Source organism: Pempheris klunzingeri, chromosome 2 (assembly GCF_042242105.1).
Source record: "Pempheris klunzingeri isolate RE-2024b chromosome 2, fPemKlu1.hap1, whole genome shotgun sequence".
NCBI lineage: Eukaryota > Metazoa > Chordata > Actinopteri > Acropomatiformes > Pempheridae > Pempheris > Pempheris klunzingeri.
The window spans coordinates 23,155,967-23,175,667 of NC_092013.1; the positions used below are offsets into that span (position 1 = coordinate 23,155,967).

Consider the following 19,701-nt stretch of genomic DNA (forward strand, 5'->3'; position numbering starts at 1 on the left):
ATTCCAACAGGAGAAGAAAATGGTTGTCAGGTCAGCAGAAGCAACCTGACCGTGATGAAACATTACATTAACAGAAAACTGTGTGAGTTAGTTATGTTTCTACTGTAGAATTTGGATGTTTCACTCGTTGATCAAGGTTAAATGTGTTTTACAGCAATATGTACATGACTACAATGGAATTGTGATTGAAAATTCTAATGGGGTAATGCACGGAATGTGTGTGGAACATAAAGTCTTCCTCACCATTCTGCAGGCACATTTTGTGGGAGAGCAAATCACAAGATCGATGCTACAAGATCATTTGAAAGAGGTGTTTCAGAGCCAAAGTGCTACATCACATCTTACAGGGATGATATGAACCAAAATTGTGAGTGTTCAACTGTATTTTCAAAAATCTTCATCTATCTAAGTGGTATGGGCATTACGTTTTGGATTTTACAGATATAACTGATACTTACAAAGCTTGTTGCTTTTTGAATCCTTGGTAGACGCCTTGCCAGGTCATCATGCACTGCCTAACAAGCAACGTGGGTAATGACTGAATTAACTGAGGAACACCTTGTATTCTAGCTGAGGTAGCTACTATTCGTTGTAATCAGATGTATTAATATGGTTGAAAATAAGTGTTGCTACTGCAATTAATTTGAGGTAATGTTGGCCAACAAACATTTTGCCTGTTGGGATACCATAAGCTTCCATCAGGCTCCGTTGCATGAGCAACAGTGAGATTAGTGAGGTATGTTGAGCCTCAAGTCTGAAGGGATTTCAGCATCAAAGATGATTCTCTTTTAACCATGTTAAATCAACATACTACTTTGGGTTGCAAACTTATCCCGGTCCAGACCGGGTTATGCTACTAGTTTTGGTTTAAATTGGCTGTAAAAATCGCACCCCCCACCCCCACCTTATTTGCAACATGTTTCTGTATTCTAGATACACACACTTGACTGACACACCAATTATTAAGAAAACAGATTTTGTGCAGACAAGTCAAATGCAAAGAGCCTAAAGCAGAAAACCTGAGTGAAAGACTGTTGATGACTACTAATTGATAATTGTCGCGAGGCCATTCAATCACTGGTTGTGAGTTTAGGGTTTATGAAGTCAGCTCACACAGAAGCTCTGGCCATGTTGAACTCATAGTACAGCCCCTTTCTGTAAACTCTAAATCTGCTTGTTTGAGTTAGTAAATGACAACTAGTCACCTCATTACATCCGTTGCATCTTTACTTTCATTGTCGATTGACAAATGTCCCACGTGAACCCAACATCTCAGTACAAACAGCAACATGGCTCTCAAACACTGCCGACAGTAGGATCGCTTTGATCTATATTTGTTACCTGCAGAGACGCGACATCACTTCCTTTTTCAGGGCCAAATGTGCAGTTAAACAGAAATGTACAGGGACTCACAGCTCTGCCTCCTGTTTCTAGACATCATTGAGGGAGTTAATCTGAGCTGTGATGGGCTGTTAACCAGACTTTTATTGTACCGTTACCATGAAAAAAAGAACAAACAGCCAAGCTGAAATCAAACCATCCTGAGGAACCTTTTATTAAAAAACACAGAACAGAAGTTTAAAAACAAAAAAATCTATACAGGTGAGTGAGAAGGCAGGGCTTCTTCAGGGCCGGGGGGGTGGTCTCATACCGGGAGGAGGGGGTCCTAAAAACAGCAGAGTGCAGAGGTCACATGATCCGTTTACAGTGAATGAAGCAATTACTGATGCTGCCATCATGATGGTCTGACCAAAGGTCGCTCCGTGCTTAACAGCTTACCTCTCATGCCAGGGGGTGGTGGTCTCATGCCTGGAGGGGGCATACCCATCGGAGCTCCTCGACCAGGGGGCATCCCCATTGGAGGGCCCATCGGGGGCCGCATGCCAGGGGGTGGACCCATCATACCTGTTGGAGGAGGAACCAGGAAACAACCAATCAGCACATAGCAGGAGGGTTAGGAACTGAAATTAACTTAAGTGTATTGAACAGAGATGAGAGTTATGAATTAGCTTTAAAAAAGGAGTCCGTGTGTTACTTGTGGCTAGTGACAGATGGTTACTAGGATTCTCCCAGTGGTTGCCAAAACCTGTATGTTGTTGCTTTAGTGTTTGTGATGATACAAGGTAGGGTGCTTCAATTACATTTATCAACAGCACATTTAGCCTTTATTCCAGTTTTATTAAACTCTTTTTTTATTCATTTTCTTCCACGGGAAAGTTTTATGAGTCAAGCTAAAAGCTGCTACCAATAACCCGGCTCCTGTGGCTTAAGTTCCCCGAGTGAGGGGGGAATATGTTACATATATCGGGCAATAAAGTAGTAGTTGTCAATTCGTGTTACGTTTCCATCTCATAATACTTACTAGACATACATAGTCTTAAAAGTTAAATAATGCTACAGGATTAATGGAAAGCTTCAAATAGATCCCATGATCATTATCAGCCAATAGTGCTGTCCCAAAAATCCAGATCAGAGCACCCTCATTCTAATTCAAGCATATTCCTAAGCATGAAAACATAACTGATACAATTAACCAGTCACTTTTTGATAGAGAACATGAAAACGGATTCAATCGGGTCCCACAAACCCAAACACCATACAAGGGTTACGTACTGTTTCTAAGAAAAAGCTTCCCCGCGATCAGACCAATCAACGAACAAAAGGAGCAGCCAATCAAAAACATATCATCAGTTTGTCTAACCTGGAGGGGGGGCTCCTCTGCCCATCGGGGGCGGTGCTCCTCGTCCAGGTGGATACTGTGTGGGGGCTCCAGCAATGCTTGCTCCTGCCGCGGCGGCAGCAACCGTCCCTCTGCCCTGCGGTGTCATCACCTGGAAACACACAAGAAGCCGTCATCACCTGATCTCACACACCCACACCACTTTAGGATGTACAACTGTAGTTATTGTCATGGTTACCTGCTGCGAAGGCCCGCCCACCCCTCTGACCGGCCCTGCGAGTCCCGCCGGAGCCTGTGGCATTGGAGCTCCTGCAGGGACACCACGTCCTGCTGCCCGACCCACACCTGGCCCTCCAGCCACGCCAGCCAACGGGACACGAGCAATCCCCGTCTGAAAAACAAGTAGAGAACTTTGAAATGCAAATACATTCTTAGATTTAAGGATGCAACTCAAAGTTAGTAACTGGGTTGTAGAACCCATGAAAATCTATATCAAATTCAATCTTTCATTTATCATCTTGGATCAGTCTGTCAGTTTTAAGTCAGGTCACTGTGATAAATAAAGACTCAGTCCTGTGCTGATCTCAGAGTGTTGAGTTTTTATTAATCTGTCTCCTACTGGCTGCAGGGTTCTACTTACATCTTTAGGGGGTGGGCCCTCCACAGTCATAGAGACCAGGTTCTCCCCTCTCAACAGAACCAAACCCAGGACCCTCTTCTCCTCTCGCTCAGGCTGCTTTGAGTTCTTAGGCCTGAAGGAGGAAAATGAAGATCAAATTAGTTCGCAGAAAAGTCTGAAAGAAAAACAATTCTGTGCCAAGAAATGTGTTTTCATCTTCATCTTTCAGTCCTTAGACAGGAAGTTACAGATGTAACAATTACTTAAAGTCATGCCGGTGAGTCGACTAAGGACCCTGGTTCCGGCTGACCTTTGACTTGAGCCACTGAACCTACTTGATCTTCCTGAACTCGTCGCAGTCGCACAGGATCAGGTTCATGTGCTTGTCGAAGGCCTTAAAGGTGCCGATAAAGATCCGACCGTCCTGCAGGATGCACCTCATCCTGAAGTCAATGTGCTGCAGCATCTTACTGCTCTTACCCACCGTCTGAAACCAATCACAGGCAAACATCATTATGACATCATCACCTATACCTGCAGCCAGACCTCCCTTCTTCAACAGAAAAACAGCAGGACGGGACATGGACACAGGCATGAAGTAGTTGACTTCCTGTTGTAGTTTTGTTTTTTGGGGTGGGGGGGGTGGGTGTCTTAATCTGTTAAAAGCAAGTTTCTACTTTGTTAGAGATACATGACACAATCAGAGGTCACATCATGCCAACAGTGGTGCTAGATTACTTTTTATTTAATTCAACTGGTAAAAATAGTTTTGGGCTGGTTGTATCATTTGTTCTCTATTTCACCCATTATTCTATCATATCTACAAAAAGACTTGAATCTCTAAAATGCTGGCTGAGCCTGTCCATCCACTCTGATACAACAGAAGACCAGAGGTTCTTTGGCCTAAGTAGTTCTCTTCTTACTCGTGTGTTGTATATGAACTAAAACACGCAGGATAAAGTAGCCATTGTGCTTCAGTTAGCACGTCCATGTTCTCCATGACCCTTCAGGAACAGAGGGACAGTATAACACTTGTTAGTAAGACATTTGTTTTTCTGCACGAGTTGAGGTGGTGCAGGTTGGAATTAAAGAGTAGTGCTGCTGCTGCTGGTTAAGCGTTTGGTTAGCTTGTACCATGATTAGCTCAAGGTAGTGCGACTCTGGACCCGGCAGCATGAAATTTAACGTTAGCGAACACTAGTCCGCAATGTGAACAAACGTTATTGCGGAAAATGTGTGTTCAGTGTTAAAGCACAGATGCAGGGCAGCGCTTTCAACAAGACAGGGACACCTAATGTATGATAAAGTAATCATAACACCTGTGAGGTAACTGCTAGCTGGTCAGCTAACTGCTAGCTGACGAACACTGCGGCCGGTCCTGTTAAATTACCGGCTGTTCTCTACACAGAACCCCGTTCATAGACGGAACCACTGCTGACTGGAGATGAACTGCTTATTTCATATCTGATTCATTTAACAAACGTTCGACTCCAGACCGAGCTACTGCGATTCACCGACGTTAGACAGACGTTCATTCAAACTCCCGCCATTATTAAAATAAAAGGTAAACCGGTAAAAATTCAATGACCTCCACGGTGGGCTCTGCACGGACACTCTGTCCGGTAAACACTTACCATGTTTGCGGTTCTGATGGCTCCGATTCCTGCCGGATTCACCGAACAAACCCAAAAAATTGACCCGCGGAGCTACCGCCAGGCCCGTCTTTATTAGACATAAAGAGGAAGTGACATAAAGGGACAGCGTGCCGCAGCGGAACTGTTCCTACCCGAACCAAAAAAAAGCACAAAGGTTCCTACCCGGCCTGCAATCGTCGAGGCATTTGATATTTTGAACGTTTGTTTTAATATTTGTCTGTGAGCATATTTTTGTTTTCAGCTTTGTTCACAAACAATTACAGCGCCATTTTCCATTCAATATTATTAATAACAACATTAAAGGTTTCCAATTGTAATCACTATAAAGACACATGGGAGCATGAAGAACTAAAAAAACTAAACTAAAACTCCACACGAATAAATAAAACACCAGGATGTTCTGTTAACACGAGTCTTAATAATAAGCGTTTTGTTTTCATGTTTTCATTATTTTCAGGGATTTCATGTAGCCTATAACATAAACTGATTTTAAAACACTCGAAAATACAGAGAGGCTTTCTAGACTCCGTTTTAATGTGAAATTTAGCTAAATATGAAGCAAAGAAGCAAAGTTCCGACTTTTATATTTGAAGGAATAATGTGATGGAATTCTTGATATATGTGGATGAAAGAAACTACAGGCAGCACTGCAGATAAGAAAATGCAAACACTGCAATAAGAAATTCGATTATACTCGAGACTCGATATATATATATATATATACACACACACATATATACCTAGTTTAAAGAAATAAAAATAATGAACTTTATTCTTAACGTAACAAGGAAGGCTAATAATGGGAATATTACAGAAGAGAGACAGAAACCCCTGCAAGAAGGAACGCTACCGCAGGTCATTTCTCCCATCAGCCATCAGACTCTATAACACCAGCATCACTGGCTGATGTTAATATACTGCCTACCATCCATGTCATTCCATTCCTGTCTAAAGTGTAAATATCCTATGGTGTAAATATTTATTTCATTTCATCACAAACATATATTTATATTTATATTTATTTTTGTCTTTTCTATTGCTTTATCTTTTTCACTCTCCCTGTTTATATTGTTGCTGCTGTAACAAGAAAATTTTCCCCTATGGGGGATCAAATAAAGAAAGTCTAAAGAAACACTGTATAAACGCAGTAACTCTTCTTCAGATCATCAGTATTTCCCTGCAGGTTCTAAATAGTTTACCTGGTGGTACTTTTCTGTATGGAGTATTAGTAACGGCAAGTTTCCTACAAACTGTCCTCTATGTGACCAATGATTCATCTGATGTCTTTTAGTTGAATATTAAGCTGTAAATTCCCTTTAAATACATCTTTAATCCCAACACTGTGCCTTTACGTGGCCAGCCCTCATCACTGAAGCAGTTAGTGTCACTGAGCAGGTGAGTTTCTGCGGTCAGTCCCGATGTTTCACAGCAGCTCCGACTGTTATGTAACAGCAAAGTAACTCATTTACTTCCTGTGTGTACACATGCTGATCAGGTCACTGGTCAGGTTGGTGATACTCTCTGTTCATCATCATCATCATCATCAGTCGGAGATTTCCCGTCATCCCGCTGCGGGCCGGTTGCCATGGTAACCCGGGATCCCGCCGCCGGCCGCGCGCCGCAGTGAGCATCAGAGAGACGGAGGAGAGACGGTGAGTCACCGACAACCGAGACCACAACCGGTCAGCGGCCGGCAACGCGCGACCAGCGGCCGACGGAGCGGAGACAGAGCGGCGGTTAGCCTGTTAGCCTGCTAGCTTCCCCGCGCTGTCGGTCAGAGCGGAGGCGCGCGACGACCACGGACTGTTAATGAGACTGATGACGGCCGAGTACCGCAGTGTTGCTTCAAGCTGAGGGACCACAGCAACAACCAGACTACAGCAAGAACCAAGTACATGTAGGGCAACTGCACGTCCAGCAACTAGCAAACAGACTGTTGATGTTTGATGACCACCATGTTGCTTCACCCCGACAGAGACTACAGCAACCTGACCAGCAGCCACTAAACCTTCAGCCACTAAACCCACCGAAACTATACTTACAACTACTGTATGTATGGCGTCAGGACGGACAGCAACTTGGAAACAAAATGCTGGTGTTTAATAACCACCATGTTGCTTCAACCTGAGGGAGACCTCAGCAACCAAGCTTACAACTCCTCAATCCCCAGCAACTAATGGGCCTGCAGCAACCAGACTGTTGCTGTTTAACCATCACAGTGTGAGACGACAGCAGCGCAAACTGCAAGAACATCTACTGCAACCATCAACTCAGCCTCCATCTTCCAGCAGGTGAGCAGCAACATGTCACTGCCAACATCTCCACCTCTCCACCGCTGATGTCACAGCCTTAGCGGTGATGTCACAACCTTTGAGGTGATGTCACAGCCTTAGCGGTGATGTCACAATCTCAGTGGCGATGTCACAGTGTGCAGCGTTTCTTCCATCTTTGATGATTCTCTCGTCTCTACAACAGACTTTGTGTTACACAGTATACAGTGTAGTACACAGTACGTTACACAGTATTCAAAGTTTAGGTGTCTGTACCTTGAAGTGTTGCATCATGGGATTGCTAGCAGACAGAGTTCATGTTGGACTCAGAGTTCAGACAAAATGGAGGACATTAAATACTGTGACACATGTAGTAAATATGGAAAGATCCCAGACAGACTGTATGACAGAACACCTGTCCAGGTTAACCAGGGACAGACCTCTGGTGGCTGTTGCCCTCCTCCTGATGACCTCAGGTCATTTGTCTATGAGCATAAATAGAGAAGTTGTGCAGGAGACAGACTGACTCTGTTTGTTCTGAGCATCATAAGAGAGCAGAAGACCTAGAGAGTCTTGTTTATTGCTGGAGAGATCTGTTTTTCTCATTTCTGTTAAAGGAACATCACATTTTCTCAGTCTCCTCCAGCACAGAGTCTCATTTCAAGACTCAAAAAATATTACTAATACAGTGGAACACTTATGAACACTTGAGGAAAACTGTAGAACTTTTCACTTCAGAAACATTGTAGAACACTTGAGAAACACTATAGACCACTTTTAGGAAACACTAGGACATATTAGAAACACTGTAGATGACTTCAGAAATACTGTAGAACATTTTAGACACACTTGAAAACTTTAAAAACAATTTAGAAATGTTCAAAAACACTGTAGAACACCTCAGAAACACGGTAGAACACATATGAAACATTGTGATATTTCAGAAACACCGTAGGACACATCAGAAACACTGCAGTAACTGTCGAAGAATTCAGAAACACTAGCATTTCAGAATCACTGTAGAACACTTTGGAAACACTGTAGAACACCCCAGAAACTACGTGGAACGTTTCAGAAACACAAGAACATGTCAGAAACACAGTAGAATATGTCTGAAACATTGTAGAACACTTGAGAAACACCGTACAGCACTTCAGAAACATAGTAAACACAGTAGAACACTCCTGAAACATGTCAGAAACACTTAAGAAACACTGTAGAATATGTAAAAAACACTGGATAAGACTTCTGAAGCTCTGTAGAAAATGGCAGAAACAAAGTAGAATGCTTCAGAAACTCTGCAGAACACTTCAAAAAGTCTGTAGAATAAAAACCACCTTAGAACACTTCGGAAACACCGTAGACACCAGAACATTTCACAAATGGCTGTAGAACATGTCAGTAACACTGTGTATCATTAGGGATGCACAGATGCTGAAACAGATATCAGATATTGAGCTAACACTACTACAACTACCGGTACGGTTGCCAAAGCTGCCAGAGAGGACCTCCTGTTAAAGCAACTACCAACCTGAGGGCGCCCAGCGTACCTGAGTATCTTGAGGTCAGAGGTCAATGGAACCAATTTGAAAATGGCTGCTAGTTTTTCCTTTGCCAAAATTTTGCCTGAAGTTGGAATGTTATTTTGCACCTTTGGTGACAAGCTAGGGTGATATGATAGGGTATCACTGGTTGGTGGAGTCAATTAGTGTTGACATCATCTTCCTGTGAGTGGAGTATAAAATTGAAATGTCTGTCTTACTGAGTGCATTGCATGATAATGATTTTGTTTTAGAGCACATATGTCAAACTCAAGGCCCGCGGGCCACATACGGCCCGCGATACAATTATATATGGCCCGCGAGATAATGTCATGTGACTATTAAGAATGGCCCGTAAACAGCACTCCCACCTCTAATACTACAAATCCCACAATGCACTGAACAGCTGCCGCGCTAGTCAGGACCCGTGCAGCAGCCCCTCCTCCCGCAGGTATAATGACACACCGATCAGCGGATCAATGCATCGATCAGCGCTGTTATAGTGTATAGCGTTTCCACTAGTACCTACTGAGCTCTACTCGGAGTAGGTACTAGTGGAAACGCGCCATTAAGCTAGCCCCCCCCAAAATAAATGGCTAAACGAAAACTGGACTTTGAAAACAGAGACTTTTAAAGCAGGTGGGGGGCAGAATTTTACCTGTTTGTCGATATCGGAGGTGAACCTGTGTGTCTTGTTTGTGGAGCTGATGTGGCTATAATTAAAGAATATAAATATAAGACGACACTATGAGACAAAACATCAGGATAGTACAGAAAAGAAAAAAATTATTTAAAATTCTATTTATTTTATTGAGGAAAAGTTGTTGAAGTTTGGATGTTTACATTCATATTTCTGGATTATATATATATATAATTATATATATATATATATAATTATATCATATTATATACTATAATAAAAGAGTCACTTTTAGAGTCTTCACTAAATGTTGAGCCCGTTTGGCCCGCGACTTAGACCATGTTTTAAATTTTGGCCCTTTCTTTGATTGAGTTTGACACCCCTGTTCTAGAGGCTCAGCTGTGTGACACTTAGAAATCTTGCGGGGGAAAGATGTCCACAGTTTTGAGAGCTAGGCGCTGCACTAAATCTCCATGTAGAAGCAAAATGCTTGCCAATAGCTGGAGCTGAGTGCTCAGTGAGAGTTTTTGTTTTTGATGAAAGTCTCCAATTTGTTTTACATCACCACTCACAATTAAATGACAACACTTAATTTTCGTTTTATCTTTACTCCACAACATTAATCTACAAGAACAAAAACAAATGTATGTAATCGACACATTTCATACATTTTGTGAATTGTGTAGCTTTTGTTCTGTATAGCTATGAAGCCTAAAGTCCACGCCAAAGGCAGTGATCTGTCCCACAGAAAGTGATGTCATAATGTAATGGAAGAAAATGAGGGACTTCATTTTCTTCCATTACATTATGACATCACTTTGAAAGAAAGCCCATCTAAAGGCTTGTTTGGCGCGCCCTCAAGTCAGAGATGAATCTAACTCGTTGGCTGCCATTGTTTTTCGCTTGCTAATGAAGGTACTGATAAGACAAAGAAGCAAGGCCAATGCATGCAGATTGTTCAGTTGTTGGCTGCTTGAATCCACGCAGCAGTCTTTGTGACCCAGTGGATTTTCTTTATTTTGGATAGAAATGTGATGGAAATGTCCCCAAAACAACTAGAAAGCTGCCAGTGTGTGTGTGTCTGTTCGGTAACTCTACAAGCTCAGTGGATCGATACCGGCTGTCCGTGATCCAACTTCAGACTTGGAAGCTGTAAGTTTTGCCATGTTTATGCTGTTTTACTGTTTATTGTGTAGGTTAGCCTTATGAACTTGGCGTTGTCGTACAGTTAATGTGGCCAGCATTTACTGTAATCATCACGGGATGGAGTGATGTTAGATTGGTAATGTTGGAATATTGAGGGCTAGTCAGTAGCAACTGTGTGAATCTCAATTGAAGCAGACTACCGCTAAATGATAAGAGTAACTTAAAGAGTAAAGTTGGATACTGATTACAGCTTTTTCATGGTGCGTTTTGTGAAACGTCATACTGCAGCACTAGCTGTGACCTAGCATTAGATTTGTTATACAAAAGGTCGATTTCGCCCCGGCTATGTGTGTGCTGCTGCTGTAATGTTATGTAAGCTTAATGTACTAAATTAACATGCCACTGAAGGTAAGATTTAGCTAAGTTTGAAAAACAAATGGTCAAACTGCAGGAATTCATTTGCTTGGCAACGTTGTGTAACTTAAATTAGTGCCCATGTGACCATGAAATAAAGTTCAGTAGCCTTTGTTTCCTGCATAGAAGGCAGCACATCACCAGTGGCCTGCAACAAGGGACATCTGTCTGACAGCTGTCAGACCAACCAACAAAGACCCACTGCTGGACTCTTCAGCCTAACATCAGTGCAGGTCTAGAGCTTAATATATTAGAACTACTTCGAGCTGCAATGAGCTGTTGCAGCCCTCAGTAGTTGTACTGATAGTGTTGTTGTAGTTGTTCTTCTATTGTATGTGATTACACGTTTTAAACAAGTGATATGAAAAACATGCATTTAGGATAGTCAACAAACCTGGTTTAACTCTGTGACTGTGTTCTGAGTAATAAAAATAATGATAAAAGTAATAAAAAAGCGCACACAATATTTGTTTTTCACAGTCAGACTTAATCATAGTGTTGACAGATCACACTACAATTAACACAATATTCTCAACAGTTTTGTGAAAGAGTATCAAACAGGTAATCTGCAGTTTTGAAAAACAATTTAAAGCATAATTATAGCAATCATTGTCTCAGTTGTAAACACAACAAGTAAAAAGATCCAAGTCTCCCTCAGTCATGCAAGACTCTCAAACATGTTGCAGTAAGTTACTTTATAAGATCAGTATTTCTTTCTTTTTTTGGCTTAAAATATATGTTCCACCAAACAACAACAGCTCTGTTAAATAGTAAAAGAACCCACATCTCATAGTTACTGCTCTCTCGGCTCAGCGAGTGCACTTTGTGGTGTTAGCAAACTAAACGTCAGTCTGTTGTCGTACACAAATTTGAGAGCTGAGGCTCAGTGGGTGTGTACATCGTGCAGTCTGTCGCTGAGTCGCAGCTCAAATTTTGGCTGTGCTTTCTCCGCCATTCTCGTACGATTTACTAGCTTTTGCAACAAGTCTGCCTAGGTACACACAGGAAGGCAGGTATGGAGGTAGACAGGCATGTTGGCTGACCAATCAATTCATTTGGGCTGAATGAAATGAAATCATCTCCTCTGTGGACAGTGAATCAGCTGATCACACTGTTTTGATACACCGGCATGATTACATCTGACTCATCTGATTGGCTGATATCTCTCGTTGAAACACAGGGAAAGCTGTTGCCATAGCAATGTCAGCATCCCCAGTGTCCCCACCCCCAGTTACATAACAACTGCAGTCTATAAATACCCTCAGCAGATTGTGTGTGTGTGTGTTTCTGAGGCTACTCTAAATTAACATCAACAATAAATGAGACCAGACAGACACAGGACTTTATTTTAAGCAAAATATTTATTATTCTGTAAAAACAAGTAATTATAAAAGGGAAAAAACGAACCAGCAGCAGCTCACTCAGCCACATGTTCCTGTATTTATGCATAAAGGTATTTTATCCAAATCATCATATTTATACCGTCAATATGTTCACTGTCCTTACACACAGTTACAAGAACAATGTTCAGAAAGATAGAAACAGACAACCAGCTAAAAACAAGGATAGAGTTAAAACATTAATGTAGAACTATCAGGTTCACACAAATAGATGAAAAAATATCAAAATATGCATTACAAAAAATACAGTGTGTGTACAGCTCAAACCATTTCTGTAAGCTGTGAGAAAAGGATGCTTTAATTAATGGTCAACGAGTAATGTAATTACTTAGGTTACTTTACATACTTGCAGCATATGGTCATGTGTAGTATTTATGCATGTGTCTGATCAAACTGCTGTTTTCACCTCAGGTAGACACGCCTGTTCAGGCTCTATAGAAAACAACAGGAATCTGTGATCTAGTTCTGAAATCTCTGTCTGTCCCTCAGGCGCGTCTGTCTGTTTCTCTCTCCCTCTGGCCTGTCTGTCCCTCTGTCTCTCTCACTCTGATCTATCTGTCCCTCTCTGCCTGTAGATTCAATCTCCTGGTTGGACAGATGGACATCCTCTCAGACTGTCAGACTGCTCAGCTGATCTGGAGTCAGGTGCTTACCTGCTGCTTTACTTGTATGGAGAAAAACGTACCATGGAGACAGTAGTTTTACTCTGTAGTATTCTTTATTGTTTGTTTGTCATCCAGTCAGGTGACGACCTCTGGTTGAGTTAAGCTCCACCCACCACTGCTCCTCCTTCCTGGTTCAGGTGAAGACGACAGCTGGTAGGATGAGCCAACAAAAGGAGGCGGAGCCCGGCCCAGAGATGGAAGGCAAGGTGAGAGTTCCCATCAAGCCTCACTGCAGTGTCACCTCTGACTTCATCACTTTGGAGCAGGTTCCTCCCCTGGGATGAAGTCCTTCCAGAGGTGGAAGATAAAGTCGAGACGTTTTCAGTTCACCCTCACTACATGTTGGGGTTTACCAGGATTGTCAGGCATCATCCCCCACCATCTGATCCAACTCACTTCTAGGTAATGATCAGTTGGCAGGTCTTCCTCTCACTTTACCCAACTGTCCCAACAAAATACAGCCGAAGATCTGATGACACAATCACAAAATTGGTCATCGATCTATGGCACATGGTGCTGTGGTACCAACCTGGTTCCTTCCCTGCCAGAGAGATGACACTCCACATCCCTAGAACCACTCTATGATGGCAGGGGTTCCCGCCTTTGCTTGCCTGACGTTTTACCCAACCCTATCAGGTGGTGGCTCCACATAGTTGTTTCGGGTGTTGGGAGGGTCAGGGTTATTAACTCTTTATTGTGGTGTGTTCAGGTGCAGACCTGGGCTCAGTCTCTGGTTTACACTCTAGAGGAACTCGAGTGTAAAATCTGCTACAACCGCTACGACACTCGCAGCCGGAAACCCAAACTGCTGGGCTGTCTACACCGAGTCTGTGCCAAGTGTCTGAAGAAGATGGTCGACATGGGTGAGTTTATTTGCCGGATAAAGATTGCTGACTTGAATGAAGACTAGTGGCTTCACTTGCACTTGACCTGAGATAAACATGGTGAGTCAAGCAATCACTCCTTGACTTGTCTGAGTTGACTTGAGACTTGAAAGTAAAAACATTAAAGTCTTTTATTGACCTGAAAGACTTGGAGTTGGCATGGACTTGTCTTAAAAGAGTTGAGACTTGGCAGGCAAAGTTGTCTGTCCTGAGCTTGTTCAGCTTGAGTCGATGGTGTTGATGGTGTGGAGTCGATGATGTCAACCAGAATTCTAAGAGTGAGAGTTGGACTTGAGTGAAGAATTTAAAAGGTGACTTGGATTTGACAGCTGTAAGATCTGAATTACTTGAAAGCTTGCTCCTTGTTTTGAGACTTAAAAGCAAAAATTTCAACAACAAAAAAGTGGTAAAATCACACTTCAAAGTCTTTTGGAGACATTTGCTGATGAAAACTTGTTGCTTGACTTGGACTTCAAAAGAGAGCCGTCTACACAGATTTGAGATAGACATGAGCAGTATGATCAGTGTGAGGCTTATGACATGATTCTGCCATCGTCAGTATAACGTGACTCCTTTCTGACGGGTTTACAGGCGAGTCCTCACCCTCTGTCATCAGCTGTCCGTTCTGTCGGCATGAGACCCACGTCCCGGACGAAGAGGTGAGACTTTAGTCTATTAACAAAGAGGCGATTCTCTCCATCCTGACTTCTAGCTGTCAGACTTGGACGGACTGAAGTCAAACTGCCTTCTTTTTCAGGTGTGGCTAATGGAGGACGACCGACACATCCTGGCTGTTCTGTCATGTCAGGACCGAGCCCGTCGAGGAGGAGGGGGAGGAGGAGGTGGGGGGGAGGTGGTGCTGAGTCCCACCAGTCTGCCTGGTAAATTAACATGACAAGCTTATTTTCTAAATGTTTTTTATTTCGCTGCTCCATATTAAAATGTACAGTCTGTAGAGTTAAACGCCTCCCTGTCTGTCCCTCTGCCTGTCTGTCTGCCAGGTGCAGGAGGCGTGGACTCGTCTCATCGCTCCTCAGACTGTCTGGTCATCACCATCATGGAGCTCCCTGAGGAGTCTCCGTCCTCGGACTCTCTAAGCATGCTCAATGTGGTGGGTCTGTACCGTCCCCCCAGCCTGGACTCTCTGCCCTGCAACCTGCCGGCTCAGAAGTGTCGCGCCTGGACATCCCGTAGCTTCCCCCGCTGCCTGCTGGGGGCGCTCTGTCTGGTCAGTACATTCAAAACTTCAAACCATCCATCCATCCATTTATCCATTATCTATACTGCTTGTCCTGAGTGGTCATGGTGGGGCTGGAGCCAATCCCAGCTCCAAGCAAACCAGTAACTATATATAGAGACAGACCATAAGGAAGGACAGGAGACAGACCAGCTGACCAGACCAGTGTGTATCTGACGTGGTGTCATTGTGTGTTTGGACAGGTGTACTTCAGCTCTCTGCCTCTGGGGATTTACCTGCTGATGATTGGTCAGTTGTGGCTGGGCGTGATCCTGGTCAGTCTGGTTCCCTCCACACTGCTCCTGCTCGTCCTCTACGGCTTCTGTCAGTGTCTGTGCCACGAGCTGATGGAGGCGCTTGCCGCACGCACACACACGCTGCCATGACGATGACACCACACGCTGCCATGACTACACAACAATACACGCTGTCATGATGACAAGAACACATGCTGCCATTATAGCGTTAGAAGAGCGACAAGATGATCACTCCCATGACAACAGTGACATTGCTACCATGACGACAAGAACCGCTGCCATGACAAAGACAAGAACAAAGCTACACATCACTATTGCTATAGATCAGATCGGCATCAAGTCGTCCAGTGTAGGCTCTCATCGCCACGCCCCCCTTTTGGGGGAAAACAATCCCTTGTCTCACGTAGACAGCAACAGCACCCACACTCACCAATTTAGATAAATAACAATATGCCAAAGAGATTTTGTGTAGTTGGTTTTGTCAGGATAAAATCCCACATCACTGATCTCTGATTTGTTCCCCCGCCATGTGCTGAAAAATATCCTGATAGAAGGGTTTTCTGGCTCCAAGCTGCATGCTGACGCCGTATGCTTGTGTGTTAGCCGCTCGTCTGCCAGTGTGTGAAACGAGTCACCTGTGTTTCTTGACCCTGTATTAGCTTAGCTTATTTATGAGGCGCAAAGCCAAACCAATTTTACTCTCATGAATTTAATATTAACAGCTGTAGTCTTGTGTTACTAGCACATGCTTCCAGCCAAAGCACATGCAGGACAGCACAGTGGCAGAGAGCCTGTGAGCGCTCATCCTCTCTGCAGAAGCAAGGCAGCAAATGACTGCATAAAAATGATAGCCTGCTAAAGAATAGGTTGTTATTGGACCCATGTTCTTTATGGCTACTAACAGTTACTGGTTGGGGCTCAGGCTACACTGACTGGGCTACGTTCACCTTAATTTATATGCTATAACGAAACATTAGCTAGGTCAGCTCAGAGCACAGTGTTATTGTTAGCTAGCATACTATTAGTAGAGGGGGAAACTTGCTAACCTGGAGATTCAGTAAGGTGAGAACAAGTGTCCGGGCAGGACACCTGTTCACTGAGTGGAGTTACTGACGGACCTTAATACACCAGCCTGATGCTGGAGAATGAAGGGATGTGACTGAAGGTGGATCAAATGAATCTTTTCCATGTATGTTGTATTTCTAGGTCAGGCAGAGAGGGCATATATTTCCTGACATGTTGTCTTCAGGTCATTTATAAAGTAATTTCATTCAGGTGGCTTTCTACTGGTTTTGCTTGGTGCTGCTATTGTACATTAAAGTCTGCGGCGAGTATCGTTTGTTTTCCCCCAGAAAGGGTCGGGTGCTGATCTGATCTATAACAACCCAAGAACAAACATAAAACAGTCAGAACGTCAGCGCTGTTGCCATGACGACACAACAATGAGAACCACCAGAACAAGACAACAAAATTTAAACCAATCACAGAACAGCAACATTGCAACCAGAACCATCGACACAGTAACAGCATGAGCCATCACACACACTTCATCAACGCTACGACAGAACCAGAACAACAACTGAACAGTGGAACCTGAGGCTACAATGCAGGATTTGGGGTTAGTGAGGTAACCTCAGGTGTAACCGTGTGTTTTCAGGGTTACGATGGTGGTTGACTTCTTACCGGGGTACACTGCCATGCTGCACACCTGACTTACTCTAGAGCAGGTTATGTTCAAGATAACAGGTCATTGCACATAAAAGCACCTCTTAGAAATGGCAATTTGTCGCCTCCCGTCATTTCAGTGGGGAGACAACAGCAGAGAGGGAGCAGGTTCGATCACGATGGTAGGGCTATGAAGCGCCAACAGAGTTTGGTCTGCTTGCCCAAAGGTCACCGTACTGAACTTTGGGCAGAATTTCATTGGTTTCTTTGTACTTCTATCGTCCTACAACAGAGACTGGCAGAAGCACTAAGGCCTTGTCAGGGTTCAACGAGACATTTTTCAACACTGGTCCATTTGGCCAGTTTTACTAGCCCCTTATATATTTTCACTGGCCCTGCAGCCAAAAACGAAAACAAGTCTTTTTTTCCATCATTTTGGTGATTTACTGTACATAATATGTACAACAGTGAAGTCTCCCTTGAATTCGTTAGTGCTCCTTTCCAAGGCATCGAACCACAGTTGCTGTTTTCCACCCAGGAGTGTTGTTTACTGTTTTCACTATGATTTTTTTCCAGCAGCTGTGCTGAAGGGCAGGACAATTATTTAGCAGGTAAATGATTAGTCAGAACAAAGCTCTCATTAGCACGTCACTTTAGATGTCCGTAGACTTAAAATGTCACGACTATCCATCAAATCTACCCAGAGTAATGAGCTGTCCATAAATTGTGATCATCAAATAACTACAAACAAAATCAGTGGATTGTTGAAGAAGTTGAATATAATTCTGTACTATATGCAAATAAAAACAGAAAGTACATCAATAGGACAAATAAAGCAGGATGAAATACTTTCCTCTATTCAAAGTGAGAAACAGATGAGCTCCCAAAATAGTCAGACTCAGAGACTGTACGAGCTGTGCAGGTTTTTATGGGCACATAGAGGCTCCCATACAGGAGAGGCTTTGGCTAACTCTGGTTCTTGGTAGTAACTACTTACAGCAGCCAGACAGCATTATCAGCATGACTGTCTGTCTTACAGCTGTTGTAACAGGTAGCTAGTGGGAGCAGCGGCCCTCGCTGCCAGCTGCACTTTCTAACAAACAATAAGCAATAAAAGATTGCTGATGGTGATGTCAAGGAGTGTTTGATGTAGAATTGTGACTCGTCCCCAACTCAGGCTGCTTAAAGTAGAGATAGTGTGTTTATTGCGTTTGGACAAAATTGATGCTAATCATTCAGCAGTGACCCTGCGCCACAGTTTAGTCACCTTCCCCACGTGTATTTCAGTGAATCACAGTGCATTTCATTGGTCATATGTCTTGAAAACAAGTGACATTTCATAAAACATAAACTTTTGCTGGCCCCAGGCCATCAGGCCATGGGTTATGTCCAACCTGCTTTCACTTGTACTTATAAGATATGATAATGAGCCTAGTCTACTTACTGCTCTGAATTATGGTATGATATGGTTATTTTTTATTTGCTCCCAAGTCCATTTTACACCACAGGGATTGCAGCTGAAAGAATAAGGCCAAATACAACTAAGCAACACATTCATTTAATGGAGATGTAATTATAGTGATATTATAAGCCTATTAGTTTACGCATTAACACATTTTTTGCATTTTACAGCTGTAACTGGTGCTTTTAGCACGGATTATGTGTTCAACTTCTTTGTATTTGTCATATTTGCGCTTAGTTCGCAAAATATGCTGCTAGACTGGTCCATGTTTGAGTGGTTTTATGGTGCAAACGTCGTCCCTTTTATGTGAACAAGCTCAGAGCTAGATTGGGGAAACCACCGTTGTGTCATCGCTCAGCATTAACGTTGGTTAACACAGGTTCTCTTCTTCAGGCTCTGTGCCTGAAGATACATGATACATCCCGTTGACAGGGATGTATCATTTGAGTGTTCTTTCACACAAAATGAACCAATCATATGCCTCCTACTTCAGTAAAGAGGAATGGGTCGTTATAATTCGGAGCTATGAATAATATACCAACTGTTGTTGCAGATAAGGCGAGAAAGAATGGTGGAAAAAACCTTCATATTTATTTGACCAGTCGCCCTCAGTGCACCTCACTTATTTCTATCATAGCAGCTGCACTCTCTCAAGCTCTTAAACAGATTTAAGCTGATTTAGTTCCGACATAACGAAGAATACATGGAAATCATTTTAGTGTTTGTACAAATTAAAGTGAAATGAATTTTATTGATTGAATATTGTCTGCGATAAATACCATTTTATATTCAGTGGCCTATTAAAATGTTTGAAAGTATAATTAAAGTGTAAAATGGACTTGCTAGTAAATCAGGACCAAGCATAAAAACATAATCCACAGTGGTCTGAGCTGCTGAGCGTTCCTCATTCTTTTGGTGTGTGGATGATCTGCTGTGTAAAATATATCTGTGTCCCTGTGTTGACATGTTCGATTTTCTGCGTCACCAGCTGAATGCATGAACTGCGCGTCCTCGTGACGACCAGATTCATACAGTTTCAGCTACTGTAACTGCATGGCTTCGTTCTGTGGCATAACTAATGTACAGCTCAAAGGCTTTGCATATATAACGTATTCCCTCAGCTGAGAATCTATTTTGCTCTTAGAGAATATCGTCAGGAAAAGAAT

At 43.0% G+C, this 19,701-nt stretch overlaps 2 protein-coding genes across 2 annotated transcripts; one reads left to right on the forward strand and one right to left on the reverse strand.

The window, feature by feature from the left end:
• Positions 1 to 1,526: 1,526 nt before the first annotated feature.
• On the reverse strand, positions 1,527 to 5,032 carry snrpb (small nuclear ribonucleoprotein polypeptides B and B1). The gene is made up of 7 exons (XM_070840976.1): positions 4,934 to 5,032; positions 3,635 to 3,786; positions 3,321 to 3,432; positions 2,919 to 3,071; positions 2,702 to 2,831; positions 1,780 to 1,905; positions 1,527 to 1,666 (listed from the first exon to the last, which is right to left on the reverse strand). Exons 1-7 carry the CDS (start codon positions 4,934 to 4,936, stop codon positions 1,626 to 1,628), a joined length of 717 nt encoding a protein of 238 aa, XP_070697077.1. The 5' UTR covers positions 4,937 to 5,032; the 3' UTR covers positions 1,527 to 1,625.
• Positions 5,033 to 13,172: 8,140 nt separating this feature from the next.
• LOC139218968 (E3 ubiquitin-protein ligase RNF182) lies at positions 13,173 to 15,537 on the forward strand. Its single transcript, XM_070850728.1, has 6 exons — positions 13,173 to 13,236; positions 13,740 to 13,893; positions 14,506 to 14,573; positions 14,672 to 14,795; positions 14,916 to 15,142; positions 15,355 to 15,537. Exons 1-6 carry the CDS (start codon positions 13,189 to 13,191, stop codon positions 15,535 to 15,537), a joined length of 804 nt encoding a protein of 267 aa, XP_070706829.1. The 5' UTR covers positions 13,173 to 13,188.
• The last annotated feature ends 4,164 nt before the right edge of the window (positions 15,538 to 19,701 follow it).

What these genes read in the sequence shown, in the direction of transcription:
- snrpb (XM_070840976.1), bottom strand. An exon ending in TGGGCGGGCCTTCGCAGCAG is followed by an intron (nt 2,832 to 2,918) that starts GTAACCATGACA and finishes GTGTGTTTCCAG; the next exon opens with GTGATGACACCGCAGGGCAG. An exon ending in CAGAGGAGCCCCCCCTCCAG is followed by an intron (nt 1,906 to 2,701) that starts GTTAGACAAACT and finishes CTCCTCCAACAG; the next exon opens with GTATGATGGGTCCACCCCCT.
- LOC139218968 (XM_070850728.1), top strand. Translation starts at nt 13,189, where the DNA reads ATGAGCCAACAAAAGGAGGCGGAGCCCGGCCCAGAGATGGAAGGCAAG. An exon ending in GAAGAAGATGGTCGACATGG is followed by an intron (nt 13,894 to 14,505) that starts GTGAGTTTATTT and finishes ACGGGTTTACAG; the next exon opens with GCGAGTCCTCACCCTCTGTC. An exon ending in GAGTCCCACCAGTCTGCCTG is followed by an intron (nt 14,796 to 14,915) that starts GTAAATTAACAT and finishes TCTGTCTGCCAG; the next exon opens with GTGCAGGAGGCGTGGACTCG.